The sequence below is a fragment of the Artemia sp. Qi Xiang Cuo genome, chromosome 11, assembly GCF_049724085.1.
Source record: "Artemia sp. Qi Xiang Cuo chromosome 11, ASM4972408v1, whole genome shotgun sequence".
Lineage (NCBI taxonomy): Eukaryota > Metazoa > Arthropoda > Branchiopoda > Anostraca > Artemiidae > Artemia > Artemia sp. Qi Xiang Cuo.
The window spans coordinates 51,156,006-51,176,615 of record NC_142804.1 but is presented as its reverse complement, the minus strand read 5'-3'; the positions used below and the strand labels follow the sequence as shown (position 1 = coordinate 51,176,615).

Sequence of the window (20,610 nt, the reverse complement as noted above, 5' to 3'; positions counted from 1 at the left end):
ATCAGATTCTGCAAAGTATATTTCAAGATTTAAATGCTTTAACTAATTTATTATAGAATAAAAACAGAAAATATTTACAGCTACTTAAAATTTTATTGAGTATTTAACAAATTAGCCAAATATTGCACTAAAAAATGGAATTAAGACAAAGAGATCAAGTTCCTTCACCATTATTTTGTTCATACAAAAGTCTTTTGTTTTCTTCTTTTTATCTTCTTTTCTTTTTCTCGCCTTTTCTTTTATGTCTTGTTGTAGATGGATGACTTGATATTGGACTCCCATGTTCTGAACTATCATCATCGCTTTCATCCTGAAAAAGATTAATTAGCGATAGATCCTTGCGGTCAGTAAATGATAATGCAGTAGAACATACTCCCGGAGGGTGATTTTCAATTTTAATATGTAATGGAAAAGAATAAAAGAAAATAGAATGGAAAAGAACATAAAAGAAAATACAATTGAAAAAAGACAAAAGAAAGAAAAAGTTTATGTTCTCAGAGAATGGACATCCCTTCAGGATGATTGCAAAATCAAAATGAAAAAGATCCCATTGCAATTGGAATAAACATAAGAGTCATACATGACAGCTCGCCTTGGAAATTATTGAAAAATTGTGGCCTCAAAATGCATTGTTCCAAATTTTGTTTCCCTTCTCCTATAGGAACAGAGCTCTGATATCCAAAGATTAGACCTGTGTTCAAAAATCATAATATGTTAATAATACTAATAATCAGTATAGTATCATATTGTAGTACATCAATCGTTTGATCTAATCATTATTTTTACTATGTTAAGGCCGGAAACCAGCGTATTCCCCTCAACCCCCCCGACAATTCTCTCAATATCTAAAATCGAGAAGCCAAAGGTAAATTAAAACAAATAAATAGAATAAAGAAAAGTAGAGATTATGAAAATTCAAAGAGATGCAATGTTGGCACAATGTATTTTTTTTCCTTCTTTTAGACCAGGGCACTTCATATCGAAGGAGTTGTCATAGAAACTTCGAAAAGGGCTCATTCGATTGGAAATCAGAAGGGTTTGTACCCTCACACCCAGCATTCCCCCAAACATCCAATCAAAATTTTGAGATAGCCGTTTTGTTCAACATAGATGAAAGGTCTGGAAATTAAACACCCCACAGCCCTCAGCATCTCAAAACTTTGATTGGATGTGTTTGGGGAAATGGTGGCGTGAGAGGGGGGTTTATGAGTAGGGTTCAAAACCCCTATGCTTTCTAAAAGCAAGAATATAATTTGTACTTTACTGAAAAAAATTCAGATGAATGTGCATTGTCAGTTTAACAGAGATATGCTGATATTTATTCCTTAAAAGCTTAATTATTTTTTTATTTCTTAAGGTTATAAAAGTGAAAACATTTAAAAGAATTTTTTCAGTAAAGTACAAATTATATTCTTGCTTTTAAAAAGCATAGGGTTTTTGAACCCTGCACGATTAATTTCTGCTCGTTTCGAGTTTGACTCTGTTATTTATTTTTATTTCTGTTTGTTTTTGGGTTTCATTTATTTATTGATACTGATTTGTGGTAGTTGTATGCTTGGTAGATTATTTGATTCTATGTGTGTTCATTTTTGGTTTGATCTAGTTTCCTTTACTTTTTTTTGAAAAACTTATTTTGTGGAAAAAGTTTTTTTAATTAATTTCTGTTCTTTTTATATTGACATAGTCTTTTTCAGGGAAAAAGAAAATAAAGTTTGCCTCTTTCCGTTTTGCCTTTAGGAATTTATAGTCTGGCCTACTATTTATAATCTGGAGAAATTTTTTCAGCAATTTTTAACAGCATAAACTCTTTTAAGAATCATGACACAAATAGTAGTAAATAAGTTAGTCATATTCATCCTCTATTTGACCTGATAAATAAAAGTTAATACCATTACCCAAAAATTATATCTATGCTCTTTCACAGCCTGGATACAATTACACTCTTTTGATTTAGTAAAATTATAAGACCAGAAGTAGTAATAGAAGTAGCCCCGAAAATTTAAACTTGTGCGGATGACAACCTGCCATCCGTATGCAGGTTGTCAAAAGGGCATATCAGCAATGTCTTAGGAACAGTTTCGTGTGTGAAATTAATACTTACAACACTTGTTGTGGGGGATGTAAAACAAACCGAAAGACAATATTTGTATCATAATACTAATGCTTCTACTCCTACAACTATTGCTACTATTACTGCTACTACTAATACTGCTACCGAAGCTAAGACTACTACTATTAACTGTACTCCTACTGCTACTGCTATATTTACTGGTGCTAATACTACAACTAATAAACCTGAGGGTATTAAGGTGAAAATTTTGGGCAATATTGTAACTGTGTTGAAATAACTCGAAACACAATTGAAATAAAGAAACACACTATGCCCATATAGGTTGTCAAGAGGACGTATCAACAATGCTTCTGGACCGGTTGATGGTATTAAGTTAAAAATTTCATCGTGTGTTGAAGGGGATGTTGAAAAAAAGATGCTATTTGCATACTGCTACTAATGCTACTACTGCTACGCATAATTACTGAGTTTTCGACAATGCTGAAAAAATTGATGACTCGAAACTGTGTTTAGATATTTTTTATGGGAAATAATGGGCGTGGGTGGGGGGGGGGGTCTCTCAAATCACTTTGACTCTTAAAAGGGAACGATAACTTCAAATTTTAAATGCAACAACACCGATCTGAATTTAGTGCGACCTTTTATTACATAAAAACCTTATATGCCTCCAAGACATAACTTAAAGCCTTTACCCCAGAGCTCTGGGGGGTTGTTCGGTCCTCTGAAGCATTGTTGTAAATTATATAGACAATTTTAAACAAAATTGCCATTGCACAATTTCAATTAGATGCATTTGGTGAAAAGAGGGGTATTGGGTGGGGTATGCTATTTGACCTCCATGACTATTGACTCTTAAAAGGGAACTAGAACTTCCAATTTCAACCAAATGAGCCACCTCTAAAGCTTATACAACCATCCCTTCCATAAGAACCTTAAATGCCCCTGGGGCATAACTTACAAACCTCGTCTTCAGGCTCTGGTGGTTTGTATCAACAAGGTGGTTGTAAGCCTTTTTATATGATATTTGGACTATTTTGAATAAAAGGACTGTCTTAAAATATCGATTGGATACACCTCAGGAAAACATGACGTGTTTGTGTGTGTGTGGGGGGGGGGCTGCGCTCTGATCACTTTGACTCCTAAAAAAGGCGCTAGATTTTATGATTACCAATCCAATGAGTCCCCTCCAAAGCCTATACGACCACCCTTTGTATAAGAAACTTATATGCCCCAAGTACATAACTTACAACCCTTTTCCTGAGAGCTGTAGGGGGGGTTGTCTTTCTCACAGATAATTTCCGAAACCTTCAACAACGATGAATAAAATTGTTATCTCCAAAGTTTTATTGGAGGTGTTAACGCAAATCCTAAGCGTGGAGGGGGTGGACTGTTTGCTCTCAAGTCACTTTCACGCTTAAAAAGGGCACTATAACTTCCAATTTCAAATCAAATGAGTCCCATTTGATGTTTAAACGACTGCCCATTCAATAAAAACCTTATATGCCCTCATAAAATAACTTACAACCCTATCCCCAGGGTACTGGGGGGCTTTGTTATCCCTAGAAACATTATTTTATGTTCTTTGGACTATTTTGAAAAACAAATCGCTATCTCATAACTTCACTCAGATGCGTTTGGTGAAAGGAAGGATTGTAAAAGAGGGGGGGGGGCTAAATACTCTTCATTACTTTTGACGTCTAAAAAAGAACTAAAGCTCACAGTATCCAACCAAATGAGCCTCTTCTAGGTTTAAACAGTCATCCTTTCCATGAAAATTTTAAATACCCCTGGTCACAAGTTACAACTCTTGCCCCTAATCTTTGGGGTTTTTTTCAACCCCAAAGGCCTTGTTAAATGATATTTAGACTATTTTGAATAGATTGGCTATCTCAAAATTTCTATTAGATGCATTTCGGGACAATACGACGTGTATGTGTGTGCAGCGGGGGGGGGGGGCAAACCCCCGAGGCAACTTTTACCACAGCAACTAATTATTAGAACCCAATTCCTAAAATTGGTCTCAATCACCCTTATCGCTATCTAAATTCACAAAATGCAAAGATTTTCAAACAGAGGTGTTTATTCTTCAAAGTTCAGGAAAGGTCTGCGAATTTCATGCAAAAACATTCATACAAAACCAAACTAGCTCGTATCTTGGCTCTCCGCCAAAACAGGTAACTAGCCTTTTCCAAGGCACACACTTACGAACTATAATCGGAGAAAATAAATATCTTGACGCGAAAATAACAAAAAGAAAATAAAAACTATAAACCATCACACCCTTGCCCTGAGGACTGTGAGGGGGTTGTCATACTCAATGATCTAATTTCCAGAACTTTCAAATACGTTGAACAAAATGGCTATCTCAAAATTTTGATTGGATTTGTTTGAGGAAATGGTGGCGTGAGAGGGGGGTTAGTTGCCCTTCAATCACTTTCGACTATTAAAAAGGGCACGGGCCCTTTCAATTTCCAATCGAATGAACCCTTTTTGAAGTTTCTACAACAACACTTTCCATAAAAACCTTATATGCCCCCAGGGGATAACTTACAATCCTTACCCTGAGGTCTGTGGGGGTTTAATTTCTAGACATTTCAACTATGCTCTTTTTTTGAAAAGGCACTAGCCCTTTCTATTTCCAATTGAATGAACCCTTTTTGAAGTTTCTACGACAACGCTTTCTATAAAAAACCTTATATGCCCCCAAGGCATAACTTACAACCCTTGCCCTGAGTGCTGTGGGGGGTTGTCATCCTCAAAGACCTAATTTCTAGAACTTTCAACTACATTGAACCTAATGGCTATCTCAAAATTTTGATTGGATGTCTGGGGAAATGGTGGGTGTGAGAGGGGTGTTAGTTGCCTTCCAATCACTTTCCTCTATTAAAAAGGGCACAAACCCTTCTGATTTCCAATTGAGTGAACCATGTTCAAAGTTTCATGACAACTCCTTCGATATGAAGTGCCCTGGTCTAAAAGAAAAAAAAAACAAAAAAAAACATCAATACATTGTGCCAACATTGTTCTTTACTTATTACTTTTCAAGACCACATCAGGTTCCAAAACTTCGGTGCTGAAGTAATTACAGTACTGGTCACTTTTAAGGAAAGATTGCTACAAGACTTGGATTTCACTTCTTTAACATTTTCCACACAGAGTTTGGGTCACTACGTGCCTTTTAGGACATTGCAGCTATAGAATGTGCTTGTTGTTTCAGATCTCCTGTGATGCACATCTTTGTAAAATTAATTAAAAAAAACTTTTTCCACAAAATTAGTTTTTCAAAGAAAAGTACAGAACTCCATTAAACCAAAAATGAGCAAAAATAAAATCAAATAATCTACCAAGCGTGAAACTACCACAAATCAGCATTGATAAATAAATGTAACCCAAAACGATCAGAAATTACAGTAAATAACCGAGTCAAACATAAAACGAGCAGAAATTAACATGAGTTGGGCTCAAAACCTCTATGCCTTCCCAAGGCCAGAACATAATTTGCACTTTAATGAAAAAATCTAATTATTTTTACTTTTATAACTTTAATAAATCAAGTAATATTAATATTTTGATTACTAAATATCAGTATATGTATATTAAACTGACAATGCGCATATTAAAAAGGGCACTAGCCCTTTGAATTTCCATATCAAAGAGCCTTTTTTGACGTTTCTACGACAACTCTTAACCTGAGGGCTGTGGGGGAGTATCATCCTCTTAGATATAATTTCCGGACCTTTCAACTACTTTGAACAAAATGGCTATCTCAAAATTTTCATTAGATGGTGGGCGTGGAATGGGTGTTAGTTGCCTTCCAATCACTTTGACTATTAAAAAGGCACAAGCCACTCCAATTTCCAATTGAATGAGCCCTTTTCGAGGTTTCTACGACAATTTCTTTGATAGGAAGTGCCCTGGTCTAAAGGATAAAAATAATAAATGATACATTGTGCCAACATCGTTCTTATATGCCCCCAGGGCATAACTTAAACACCTTGCCCTGATGGTTGTGGGGGGAGTGTCCTCCTCAAAAACATAATTTATATCTGGAAATCAACTGTACTGAACAAAATGGCTATCTCAAAATTTTGATTGGATGTTTTTAGGGAAATGGTGGGCGTGGAAGGGTTGTTAGTTACCTTCCAATCACTTTCGATTATTAAAAACGGCACTAGCCACTCCAATTTCCAATCGAATGAGCCCTTTTCGAAATTTCTATGACAACTCCTTCGATACGAAGTGCCCTGGTATGGAAAACAACAAACAATAAATAATACACTGTGCCAACATCGTTCTTTACTTAGGCAGTGCGATTGCGCTGTCTATGAAACGAGGTAATTGAATAGTCGCATATCAGATACCTTTAAGTACCTGGCGCCATGAATATAGGATTAAAAAAAAGGCAGACATTGTTCACTGCACCAGTATATGGCATACCACACTCTTTCCAAATGTTAATCAAACTTTTGGCTTTGCAAATAACTTGGTGAGCTCCAGATTTCTGGTCCAGCCAGGCTGTTCTGTACCAGCCTGGACTCTACAGGCTAGTATGTTAGCCGTTTCAGCTACGCGTTGGGCATGCAAAATTTCATCATTTTACATGTTGAGTAAAATCTGACTTTCAGAAATGAAATGACATAATTTTTATACAATCCTAAAAGGGGCTTATCCCAAATTTGCCTATCACTCAATTGGACTATCTGTCTTTTCTACAATTAGCCATGGCTTAATGCATGCCCGTAACTACTTGATTTTAATTTAAGCATTTTAATTCCAGACTTCTGAGGCAAGAGCTGGAATAGTGCTTTGATTTTTCCAAGGATAGCATTTCTGACGCTTTGAAAAGTAGGTAGGTCAATTTTACCCCAGTCACAGATTTCATGCCACTTGCTAGTATTGCTTGATGGAAGGGGATCAGTTGGAGCTAATATGATGTGAAAAGTGTTCCTAATTTGCAGGTGATCTGAAGTTTGGAATGTAGTAATAACAAATGTTTTTTTAGTTTGGCAGCATTTAGATCAGCACAACATGAAATCAAGAGAAGGCGTGCTGCCAGAGTTATGGTTGTACATGAAGGTAAGTTCATTTTCTACTGGAACAAGCTGTAGACACATGCTACACAGAATATTTGCTCTTCAGCTGGAATCATCAAACATACTGCAGTTTAAGTCACTGGCCAATATTACTGCCAGATTACTTCCTTCACAATAAGCAGCAAGAGTGCTAAGAGCCAGGCACATTTTATCAATGAGCACATCAGACCTAGAACTGTAATAATCAGTGGGAAGCTAAACTGCGGTGACAATGTAGTTTTGTATTTAGACTACCACGAAATACTCCAAATTCTAGAAGGGTTCAGGCAATAGCATGTTTTATACAAGAATGGCAGTGCCACTGCTAGGTTGACCCACACCAGAGTGTTTGGTAGCATGGCAGTATGTAACAGTACATGTCAATGTTCAGCATGTTAAGACCATCCATAATTAGCAGGTGCTCTTGCAAACATGCCACATAATTTGCTTCACATAGTGTCTGTATAAATGGAAGCTTCAGATTTACACCTCCATTTAAATTCTGTGTTGTTATTCTGAGTCATGTATTCACTTAGCAGGATGCAAAAGGTTCTGTGCTACAGGACATTTATACCATAACATGGGTGATCAGTTTGAGAGCACAGAGAATATTTTAAAGAATTTTGGCAAGGGAAGTTATGGTAAATCAAAAGCCCCTTTTTCCACAGTAGGATACCACTTAGTATCTATTATATCAAACAGTTCGTGGTAACAAACTGTAAGTAAGGAGCGATCCGGCTCAATGGTAACCGAAACTCTAGAAAACGGGTTTTTGATACCAATAAATTCATCAAAAGAATCAGATTTCAATACTGATTTCAAATATATAACTTTCATCAAGTTTAGTGCTACCCATCAAAAGTTACGCACCTTAGAAAATTTGGCTGATTTTCAAAAAAAAGGGGGAAAAACCCCCTAAAAGCTATAGAACCTTAATGAAAATCACACCATCATATTCAGCGCATCAGAGAACCCTACTGTAGAGGTTTCAAGCTCCTATGTGGAATTTTGCATTTTTTGCCAGAAGAAAGATCACGGATGAGTGTTTATTTGTTTTTTTTTTTTTTTTTTGTTTTTTTTTTTTCAGGGGTGATCTTATCGATCCAGACGTCCTAGAATATCGTAAGAGGAATCATTGGAAGGGAAATTAAAAGTTCTAGTGTCATTTTTAAGTGACCAAAAAAAGGAGGGCCACTAGGCCCCCACCCACGCTCATTTTTTCCCCAAAATCACCGGATCAAAATTTTGGGATAGCGATTTTGTTCAGCATGGTCGAAAATATGATAAATATGACCTTTAGGATGACTTAATCCCCCGAAGTCCCCAGGGGGAGGGCTAAAAGTTATGAACTTTACCCAATGTTAACATATACTATTGGTTATTGGGAAGTATACAGAAGTTTTCAGGAGGGTTTTTTTTCTGGTAGTAGGAGGGAAGGGTGGGTCGGGGGTTATGTTGGAGGATCTGTCCATGAAAGAAGTTTTCATGGGGGAAGGGAAATTGCCATGAAGGGGGCGCCGGACTTGCCAGCATTATTTATTTGTTATTGGGAAGTATACAGACATTTTCAGGAAGGATTTTTTTCTGGAGGTGGGGGGCTAGAGGAGGGGGTTACTCTGGAGAATCTTTCCGTGGACGATGTTTCTTTGGGGTAAGGGACATTTCTATGAAGGAGGCGCCGGATTTCCAAGCATTATTTAAAAAACGATCAGAAATTAAATTAAAAAAAACAAGTTTTTTCAACTGAAAGTAAGAAGCAACATTAGAACTGAAAACGAAAAGAAATTATTACGTTTATGAGGGGTTCTCCCCCAAGTCAATACAATACTCTTTACTCTACAGTATTTTTTAGTGCTTTCAAAAGAGCTATCTATTCTAATTAAACAGCCTTTGTGATTCAGGGGTTTGTGAAACAAAATTTTTTTAAATTTTAACGTAATGAGAGTGGTATTGACTAAGGGGAGAACCCCCTCATATACGTAATAACATATACGTAATAAAAAAAACAATAAAAAAACAAGCGATACGGCTCAATAGTAATTGAAACTTGTAAAAACGGAATTTTGATTTCAATAAATGTATCAAAAGAATGTGTTTATAATGCTGATTCTAAATCTATAAATTTTATTAAGTTTAGTATTATTCATCAAAGGCTACGAGCCTGAAAAAATTTTCCTGATTTTTTAAGGAGTGGGTAAACATCTCCCACAAGTCAAAGAATTTTAATGAAAATCACACCGTCAGATTCAGCGTATCAGAAAACCCTATTACATAGGTTTCAAACTCATATCTACAAATATCTGCAACTTTGTATTCTTTGCCAGAAGAAAAATATACGAATATAGAAGTTAGTTACGTAAGTTAATTTGTAAAGACATCCATTTAGCAAAAGAAAAGTAAATTTTTTATGCCAATTTTTTTTACTTATTCAATGACGGTTAGCCAAAATAAAAGCTGCATTAACTAAAAAACGATCAGAAATTAAATTAAAAAAAACAAGTTTTTTAAACTGAAAGTAAGGAGTGACTTTAAAACTTATAATGAACAGAAATTATTCCTTATATTAAAGGAGATTTTCCCTCATAAATGCCTGGCTCTTTGCGTTTAAGTTTGACTCTTTCTCACAATTATTCTTTAAGACAACAAAAATCGTTAGCGTAAAGAGCGAGGCGTTGGGGAGGGGACAGCCCCTTTCATATACGGAGTAATTTCTGTTCATTTTAAGTTTTAATGTCGCTCCTTACTTTCAGTTTAAAAAACTTGTTTTTTTTATTTAATTTCCTTTAGAAGTGGTCACCCAAAAAGTGATACCAAGCCTTGATAAAGCTTAAAATTCTCCTGAAATACATTTTTTATCAAAACTCAAACAGATATAGACCTATCATCTATGCAATCTTTCAAGTCCTAGAAAATAATGAAAGGGCAGACAGTAGTCCAACAACACATTAGGTATATTTTAGGCCCTTGATTCATTCCTGAAAGTTTAATTCACATCAAACTTTCAAGTGGAAACTTGACTGGAAAGTTCCCAAACTTCATTGAAAGTATAGTTGGTGGTATTGGGCAAAGCTATACTAGTTGTGATGTGCTGCAACTTGTCACACTCTACCACCTAGTAATACTCAATCCAAAGTTGTTGTTTTGTTGTAGCCTAGCTTCAACTTAAGACCATTAGAGTATGCCTCCTGCAGACCTGGCAGACACATTTGATGATAGCTGTTAATAATGGAATAAATTTTGAAGGCCAACAAATGTCTAGCTCCATGATTCTCAACATCGGGCACATGCCCCACTGGTGGGGCATGGCAATATTTTGGTGGTTCATAGGCATGATTTAAACCCATTTGGGTAAATTTGCAGGAGGCACAATAATTTAGCTAGGACGAAAGTGAATACATCATTTGATGCCTTTTTTATGCTATTTGATAATTCAATAATTGCTTCTGTTGCAAATTACATCTTGAACCCTTAAAGAGGTCCCAAAGGTATTTCATTTTTATAACCACACAAAGAAGTTATCAACACTAGTTAAGTTATTGAAAAGTAGTTAAAAACATATCACTAGTTTATAGATAAGTTGTTCAAGAGTAGTATATTCAAAGAATACTTAGTTATAACAATTCAAACCTCATTTATTGGGCAACACAAATATATTTTCATTGTATAAAATATGCCTAAAGGATGACCCAAAAAATGTACCAGGTTAATGGCCTTTTAAGCTTTCTTTTGTGGAATAGGTTTTGAACAATAAAATTTAAAAATTACAAGGGGACATCAGGATTTTAGAAATGCCAAGGTGGGGCAAGGCCAAAGATCAGTTGTGAACCCCTTGTCTAGCTTATGACAATCATTATTGTACACATGTTTCAAACCAATCGTGTGTTTAGTTTATTTATTCATTGTGTCAAGGTCATTGCCTAGTGTAATGTCTACAGATACCTTGTATGCTTTATAGGTACGGTTTCACCATATAGTTTTCAATTGCAATTTGAGGTAATAACTTAAAGCAGGCCTAGGTAAGCTACTTTATAAGATACCAAGAAGCCCCTCAACCAGAACTTTAAAAATTTGTCAGTAGAGGTTAAGAATTGGACCTCTGTGGAAGGAGACATGCTAGAACAAAAGGAGACATTTTTATATTGCTAATTTTTTGCTTATTTTCATGGTTTGATTTGTATTTATGACAATGGTAAAAAAAAACGCATGGTCTTATATGATGACAATGGTCTCATATAGCCCTAGACTATATAAAGCGAGCAACCAAAAACATGGTCACTGCAAAAAGATCTGGGAGTATTGCTGATGAAAAGGTGAAGTTCAATCTACAGGCACAGTTTGTTGTAGCCAAAGCCAACCAAACTTTTGGTAATATAAAAAAAAATTCTGCAGTAGATGCCCAGCAGTGTTTACTAAGCTCCTAAAGGGCCTGATCTAACCTAAATTAGACTTTCAGATGTCCATTGCTATTCCAGTTAACAAGCTAGATCAATCAATTCTGGAATTTGTGCAGCAGCAAGCAACTTAAAGCATAGTGGTTTTCCAAAACTTGCAATGTTTTACATAACTCCAAAGGTCTGAAATAAGATCTCTCACATACCAACATAGGTGTGGGGATGTTTTATTGGCATATAGATTGATCTCCCACCATGATATCATCCCAAACATATTCCAGACAGACAATGTTTCAAGAACAAGAGGGCACCCCCTGAAGTTTTTCAAAAAATGTGCTAATATTAGGCTACAAAACAATTTTTTCTCCAGCTGTGTGCCTGGCCTATGGAACTCCCTTGGCCAGAATACAGTCATATCCCCTAGCACTGAAGCATTTAAGTTAGCTTTTGACATACATTGGTGCATTGAGCAACAGCACACAGTTTGGGATGCACCTAATGAGCTGAATTGCCATCATCATTGACCAACATCTACAGGATTCATCCTTATTGTAGGCAAGTGCTATTTGAGGTAATTTAAGTTAATGATGGAATTCTTACTGTATAATACAAGTAAAACAAGTGAATTACTTTATGATTATAAAGTAATACATTACTTTATAATATATTACTTTACAATCTTACTGAATGCATCAAGTGCTGATGAATCATATTTCTTTGTTTTTTTCCCGATTTTTCTGTTTTTTAATTAGTTTTCGCCAACTATTATGCTAGTTTTTACTGCATAGTCTAAGGCTATATTAGACGACTAGAGGAGGGCTGGGGATGAATTGTCAAAAATGTTAACCAAACCATGAAAATTAGCAATCTAAAAATGTGTCTCTTAATTGGGTAAACTTGTAGTTTCCCACTTAATTTAGCTAAGATGAAAGTTAATATGTCATTTCATACCTTTTCTTATGCTTTTTCATAGTTCAATAGCTTTTTCTGGGGGAAATTCCATTTTGACCCCTTAATGGAGCCCCAAAAGGTAAAATGGTTAATAGTAACCAAATGTTTAATAATATGATTATAAAAAAAACTGTCGAGTGAAAAAACACTCGCCGTGATAGAGGCTTGAGTAGAAAAGGTGGTGGCATTGGTATCTATATTCGTAATGACATTTCATCTAAGCTGTTAAATATACCAACCGATTCGTGTCACGAAGTTGTCTGGGTAGAGTGCAAGCCATCCAAACTATCAAAAAAGTTCTCACGTTTGATAATTGCATCTGTGTATTACCCAGAGAGTGCAAAAAATAGGAAAGAGCTTATCAGCTACTTACAGACCTACATCAATAAACTTCGTTGTGCCCATGCCTATCCTGGCTTCATAATAGCTGGCGATTTTAACCAGACGAACAGACAATGGGTATCTAGTGTCCTTGAACTAAAGCAGGTAGTTACCATTGCTACGCACCAGAGTGGCAGTACTCTAGACCTAATTTTTACAAACATGAGTGACAATTATTACTCCCCTCGGTTGTTAGGTCCTCTCCAGAGTTCAGATCATTATGTAATTCTCTGGCAAGCCAAAAATAACCAACTGAAGCCAAAGAGAACCAAAGTGACTATTTGTCCGCTTAACTCTCAATCAATCTGCGATTTTGGTCGGTGGATCGGGACTTACTGCTTCGACGACCTGTGTTCTATAGTAAACCTGAATAGCAAAGTTTAACAGTTGAACTCTCTTCTGTTAGAGATGTTTCACAAGTTTTTTCCCACTAAAGTTGTAGTGGTAAGTGAGTCCAATAAGCCATGGATTACAAGCAACCTCTAAAAAATGATCAAGATGAGGTGCAAGCTGCACAGTTCCGGACAAATAGCCGCGGCGGCGAAACTTAGAAATCGAATCGTGGCCGTTAATCGCTTCAAGCGAAGAAATTATGTTCGGGAAAAAGTAGTAACCCCTTCTCTAAAGTAGCAGTCGGAAGTGGCATTCCACAGTGAAACAGATGACTGGCAAGTCAGTTAACAGTGAGCTAAAAATACCCAAGCCTGACGGATCTCAAATGAGTGCTTCAGACGTAAACGAGTTCTTTGCTGGCATTTGTACCACCTACCCCTCAATTACAGAGGCCGAACTGGTTGATCTCTTAGTTGATTGTGAAACTGACGAAATAAAACAGTTTACCGAATTTGCTGTTTTTAAAGAACTTAAAAAACTAAAACCGAATTGCTCTTCCTACCCTGGTGAGTTGCCAGTCAAACTTATTCGCGAATATGCCTTTATTTTAGCCAAACCATTGGCATCGATCATCAATCAGTGCTTCAGTGAACAAACCTTTCCCAATGCTTGGAAGCGAGCCTATGTTCGCGTAATACCCTAAGTTAAAGGACCTAAGACATGTGATCAGTTAAGACCTATTTCGATCACACCGAACTTTGCTAAAGTTGCAGAATCTTTCATATATCGTGAACTTCTCATGGACATTTCACCGTCACTTGACCCCTTCCAGTATTGTTGCTTGAAGGGATGCAGCACGTCTGTTTATTTGGTACGGCTTTATCACCTAGTAGTTGAATGGTTGGAGTTTGGAAGCTCGTTTGTAGATTTACTTCTGGTAGACTACCGAAAGGCATTTGATTTGATTAAGCACCCTCTTGCCGCCAAGAATCTCAAGTCAATGGGTGTCTGTAAGCACATCCTCCAATTAGTAGTTGATTTCTTACATCACAGGTATCAAAAAGTGTACGCCCTTTTTCCCAGTGATATTGAATTGGAATGGGTGGAAATTACATGTGGCGCCCCACAAGGTACCAAATTAGCAGCTCTTCTTTTCCTGGCTGTTATCAACTATGTGCTTTCTGACTTTGACGATCGTTTTAAATTCGTCAATGATTTGTCTGTGCTTCTTAAATACCACGTAAAGGATTCGCAAGCTGTAGCCCAGTTCAACCCAAATTTTTTCGATCAGTTTAAATCACAGTGTACTGCAAACAGTCTTCAAATTAATGAGAATAAATCAAAGGTTTTGAGGTTCAACCCACTTAAACGCGATTTTACCTACCCCGCGACTTTGTTCCCTTCTGCTTCGTGTGTGACTATCTTGGGCGTCACCTTTAGTGTGGACTGTTCGTTCTCTATTCATGTACAAGAGATGGTTCAGAAGGGACATTATGCTATGCAGACACTGGTGGCGATGCGCCGCCTAGGTTTTCCAGTGTATCAGCTGAAAACAGCATACCTCAGTTTTATTCGACCCATCCTTGAATATGCGTGTCCCATCTGGGGCCCACAAGTTCATCACATAGATTACTTAAGTGATGATTTGGAGAGGATCCAGAAACGAGCTGTAAAGATCATTCTTTGCGACAAATATGTAGATTACAGCTCCGCTCTGAAGTCACTTGAAATACCAAGCCTTCACGATCGCCGTTTTCAGCTGATGATTCGTTTTGGCCAGTTTTTATTGTCTAGTCCTGTACATAGGACAATATTACCACCTAAAATGCCTGTCCGCGGAAATACCAGAAGCAAAAGCAAACTTATGCCCGTCTCGTGCCGCAGAAACAGACTTAGTAACTCCTTTGTTCCTTTTTTTACAAGTGCTTTTAATAAAATGTAGAGAAGTGTTTTCATGTAAAAAAGTTTTCATGTAAAAAACAGCGCCTTTTAGTGCATTTTTTTAATGTGTTTATGACAGCTGTTTTCATTAAAATGATTCTGATTCTTATAATACTCAGTTATAGGCTTATAAGACTAAATCAAGCTAGGCCTTTTACAAAGCTTTTTTTGGGTCAAGTTTTTGGTTTTTTGAAGTCAAAACTAAGTTTTTAGGTGCTAGTAAGATATTACCAATAAATTTGCAGTTTACAACATAATTTAGCTTGGATTAAAGTGAATGTATCACTTAATGCCTTTTTTTATGCTTTTTCATTATTCAATAATTGCTTCTAGGAGAAATTTATATGAGACAGGTGGCCAGCCAATCTGCTCTGACAAGGCCATAGTAATGAGTGGGGTACTACAGGGAACTGTATTAGGCCCAACCCTTTTCCTGATGTATATAACAATACTTCCAATCATGTGGATAACAATATGCATTTGTTTGATGATGATGCCAAACTTTTTGGCATTGCTAACCCAAATAAAATCCAATATAATCTAGACAGGCTACAGAATTGGATTCAAGACTAGCTTCTCCAATTCAATACAAGTAAATGTTGTATCTTGCACGTTGGACCTAATAACCCAATGGCTACCTATTTAATTTTAAATCCATGGACCTTATTTTGCTCCAAAGTGCAAATTAAGGTAAAAGAGAAGAAGAAAGGGACCTTGGTGTGATCATTGATGAGGGTTTGAGATTCTACACCCACATCCAGCATGTTGTCTCCCAAGCAAACTCCATCCTTGGCATATCAAAAAGGACCGTCAGTAGCAGAGAGGCAACAATATTCATAAAACTTTTTAGGGCTATGGTGAAACTCGATCTTGGTGTTGGCATGTGCATGGCTGGTCTTTCTTATCGGCAAGATGTTAGGCTCATCAAAAATGTCCAGAGGCAAGCAACAAAGTGCATGAAAAGCCTAAAGTTGGCTTCATATAAGGAATGTCTCAAGCTACCCACCCTTGTCTACAGATGCATGCGTAGTGATATGATGCTGACTTATAAACTCCAAAAGGAAGACTCCTACTTCTTCAAGGGCAACCATAGTACCAGCCATCATCTCAGAAGAGGACATTCAAAGAAGCTACCATAATTAAGCTCCAGATCAAGAATCTGTCAAATGTATTTTTCAAGAAGAGGGATTAACCAGTGAAATGAATTGAAAGACTCTACTGTCAGTGCTCCTTCCATCCAGTCTTTCAAACATCAACCTGACAAGGAGTGGGAGAAGAAGCAGTGGAGGTTTGACTGGGAGTCATTGACTCAAGAGCACTACAGGTCCAGAGGACTTTAAAGCTCTCAAATGGATTAAAATGATTAATGTAGGGTGAAATTACATTTTGAACCCTTAAAGGACTCAAAACAGTTCACAGTAACCAACAGTTTAAAGACATGCTTCTAAAAAAAACTGGCTTCTGAGAAAAAATTGCCATTAGTAGCTGATTCAGGAATTGTAGTTATTATTTTCATTAGTCTGAATAGTAAAATGTTATTTTGAAAACAAATTTGCAGAAATTTTTAATAAGGACAAGAGACCCCTCAAAAATGATATCAGTTCTGCTGTAATATTGTTTTCAAGGGGTTTTATGCTCTTTATAATATTCCTACAAATTTATTTTTAAAATAACATTTTGTCATTAACACTAAGGAAATAATAATCAACAATTTGAAAGAAAGGAGTGATACAGCTCAATAGTAACCAAAACTCTAAATAACAGAATTTTGATATCAAAAGACATATAAAAAAAATTGGCTTACTATGCTGATTCCTGCTATACATAAGATTCACTAAGTTTAGTGTTACTTGTCAAAAGCTACAAGCATGAAAAAATTTGCCTGATTTAAAAAAAAAAGGAGGACACCCCTAAAATTCAAAACATCTTAATGAAAATCACACCATTAGATCCAGCCTATCCAAGAACCCTATTGTAGAAGTTTCAAGCTCCATCTACAAAAATGTGGAATTTTGTATTTTTTGACAGAAGAAAGGTCATGGATGCATGTTTATTTGTTTACTTTTTATCCAGGGGAGATTCTATCAAACTGATAGTCCTAGAATATTGGGTAAGGGCTCATTTGAATGGTGAATTCAAATTTTTAGTGACCTTTCTAAGTTACCAAAAAGATTGAAGGGTAACTAGCCCCCCTTCCACCCCTCTTTTTTTCCTCAAAGTTCTCTGATCAGACTTTGTTCAGCATAGTTGAAAAGTCCAGTAGCTATGCCTTTGGGGATAACATGACCCTCACAGCCCCAGGGAAAGGTCTATAAGTCATGAAATTCTCCCATTGTTTGTATATGGTATTTGTTATTGGGAGATATTACTTTACCTAAATCCATTTGAGAGCTTTAAAGTCCTCCAGACCAGTAGTGATCAGACATTTTTTTTTTTGGGGGGGGGGGTAAACTTTTTGCTGGGGGTTTTCCATGGGGAGTATTTTCCAGGAGAAATTTAGCACTGGGAGAATTTGCCAGAATACCTTATGCAAAATTTGTTTTATTTGTCTTACTTTCTTTTTGCCAACTCAACTTTACATGGAATGCTAAGGGGAATTGTCCAGGGGGGAATTTCTACTGGGTTGGAATTGTCTAGAGTATCTTTCTGTAAGGGGAGGTGGCATTTGCAGAAAAACTTTTCCATGGAAGATGGGATTTCCAGCATGGTTTTAGAAACAAACAAAAATTAAAGTCTTTTTCAAATGAAAGTGGACTAATAAGAAATTTCTACATGGAAATTACCATCTCCAAGGTAACCCCCTCTCTGCAGTTACTGAAGAAAGAGATCTTGGAATCATTGTTGATCATTGGCTGAGTTTCAGTACCCATGCAAAATCTGTATCTTCTTCTGCCTTCCAATCCCTTGGACTTATTAAAAGAACTATCTCTAGCTGGAGTCCTAAAGTATTTATGAAGCTCTACAAGGCACTGGTTCATCCATGCCTTGAGATTGGAATGTCCCTGGCGTCCCCCTATTTTAAGAAGGACAGGGAAATACTAGAAAAAGTACAGAGAGGAGCAACTAAGATGGATGATGGCCTCAAACAAGTGCCATACAAAGAGCGTTTGCATCATCTGAAGCTCCCTACTCTCACATACTGGAGGAAGCAAGGCAACATGATTCTAACCCACAAAGTCATTTCAAAAAATACTCTTCCTGGTCTCCTTGCTCCCCCAGAACGCCTTGTGACAAGAGGACATTCAATGAAAATTTTCAAGAAGCACTCTTCTATCCAAGAGAGAAGCCATTTCTTTAGCCAACAAATAACCAACTTGTGGAATCAGCTCTCTGAAGATATGGTGTCTGCAGACTTGATGATTGCCTTCAAGCAAAGACTTGACAAAGATTGGCAACAGCAGGAGTTCCTCTACAACCGGGAAGCTGCTGAGTCTACAACCCAAATTTAGCAAGCGAATCACAAAAAAAAAACATTAGATGTCATCACGGAGCATTATAAGGATGGAAAATCCTTAAATTTGCTCCAAGCTGCAATTTAAGGTAATAGAATTTTCTGCAAGAAACTTTTGTTGGGAAATTTTGGTGGAGGGAGGGGGGCTATTTTATATGCAAACAGCTTTCAATGGAGAGATCTTCTGCAGAGGAAGAAATTTAAAAACAATTAGAAATTATGCAAAAAAAGAACAAGACTAGATGGACTATGAATCTATTTACTTGTGCTAGTGTTTATTAAGATTTCTTGAGCTTTGCTTTCTAGTTCAAATATCATACACTATGGTGTATGATATCAAATAATATGCACTATGATATGTCAACAAATAATAATAAAACTTTGCTTTCCTCTGAAAGTAAGGAGCAATATCAAAACTTAAAAAAAAACAGATTATTATGTATGTGAGGGGAGTTGCCCCCCCCCTCCCAAATACCTCAATCTCTTTGCTAAGGTTTGACTTTCCAAAATCTTTAAGAACAACTCATGAAACAGATGGGCTTTTTAGTTAGAATAATAAGCCTTTCTAAAAGTTCTAGAGAAAAAGTTTAGCATAAAGAGCAAGGTATTCAAGAGGAACCTCTACACATACATAGGCCTAGCCTAATAATTTAGTACACACATAATAAACATAGGCTAATAAATTATGTTTGCTTTAAGTTTTATGATACTTCTTGCTTTCAGATGAAAAAATTTGTTTTGTTTTATACTTAGGCTAATTACCATTCCTGAATCAGCTACAAACAGCAATTCTTTCTGACTAGGCCTAGCCAGTTTTTTAGAAACATGTTTTAAACTTTTGGTTAGTATGGACTGTTTTATCGTTTAATTTGCCATTAAGAGCTCAAAGTGGAATTTGCCCCAGAAGCAATTAGGCTATCAAACTATGAAAGAGCATTAGAAAAGGCATCAAGTAATAGGCATAGCCTAGCCTATATCCCCTTTCATCCTAACTAAATTATGTTGTAAACTGCAAATTTGCCATATTAGCTTCGTTAAATACTACCTATACACAAAACTATCATAACCAAAAACATTCAAGCTGAAAATTACCAAAGATGCAGATTAAGACAACCTACCCTACTGCCTTGCACTACAGGTTCACTGTTTCCCACAAAAACTGCCCCAATACAAGCCAGCTGAAATGCTGCACCCAAGTACAGACCATAACGCAGAATCATTTCCATGGTAGTCTCAGTAGTATCTATCATGATTAAAGTGGCCTGGTTTGAAATGAATCAAGCAAACTTGTTTAGTTGTTTTTAATTTTTGTGTTGGGCAAACAAACTGCCATCTATTTAATGTACATGGCGCTAAAATCACATTTTTCCGCCTAGCTGTTTTAATTGCTATATATCCCGAGAAATTCACTCGGTAATTCCCAAATAGAAGATGTTGTTCAAGCTCAGCAAGAACTCAAACCAAATATCGGATTGAAATCAAGCGTAAGTTTCCGTGAAGCTCACTTCATAAATGTTTGAGAGTTCAGTGGTCAGTCTTCATTTTTACCATGTGTGGAAATGGGTAGAATGATTTAATTCATTTTCTTGGGTTTTTTGTAAGGAATTCAAAGGATTGAGGGTGGCAATTTTTGGGGTTGCTTGAAGGGTGGAATTAGTATATATTTTACGAGGTGATGAAAACTTATTTAGGATAAAGAATTTTGACAGGTTCGCTGGTTTGCAATGGCACAGAAAGACCCTTTTCTTTGATTTATTTATTTGGATTGGATTTAAGTGAATGTTTTTACTTAAAAACTTGTTTCGAAGAAAATTATTGTATTAATCGTCATCCGTAATTAAAAAAAAACAAAACACTATCAGAAATCTTGAAATGCGCACATGAAGCAAATTACTAGCACAATAATAGTTTTTATTTGGCAGTATTCGACATTTTCGTTTTTGATATATTTGGTGTTTTATTTCTTCGAAATTTAGAGCTGTTTTCCATTTATTATTTCCTTATTTCTAGGCAAAAACC

At 36.4% G+C, this 20,610-nt stretch overlaps 1 protein-coding gene across 1 annotated transcript; it reads right to left on the bottom strand.

The window, feature by feature from the left end:
• Positions 1 to 73: 73 nt before the first annotated feature.
• On the bottom strand, positions 74 to 19,902 carry LOC148947107 (protein anon-73B1). Its single transcript, XM_089097264.1, has 2 exons — positions 19,710 to 19,902; positions 74 to 310 (listed from the first exon to the last, which is right to left on the bottom strand). The coding sequence occupies exons 1-2, from the start codon at positions 19,839 to 19,841 to the stop codon at positions 209 to 211; spliced, it is 234 nt and encodes a 77-aa protein (XP_088953390.1). The 5' UTR covers positions 19,842 to 19,902; the 3' UTR covers positions 74 to 208.
• Positions 19,903 to 20,610: the final 708 nt, after the last annotated feature.

Coding starts and splice junctions, on each gene's coding strand:
- LOC148947107 (XM_089097264.1), bottom strand. CDS start 19,841: ATGATAGATACTACTGAGACTACCATGGAAATGATTCTGCGTTATGGT. Junction 311..19,709: donor CTGTAGTGCAAGGCAGTAGG/GTAGGTTGTCTT, acceptor AATCTTTTTCAG/GATGAAAGCGATGATGATAG.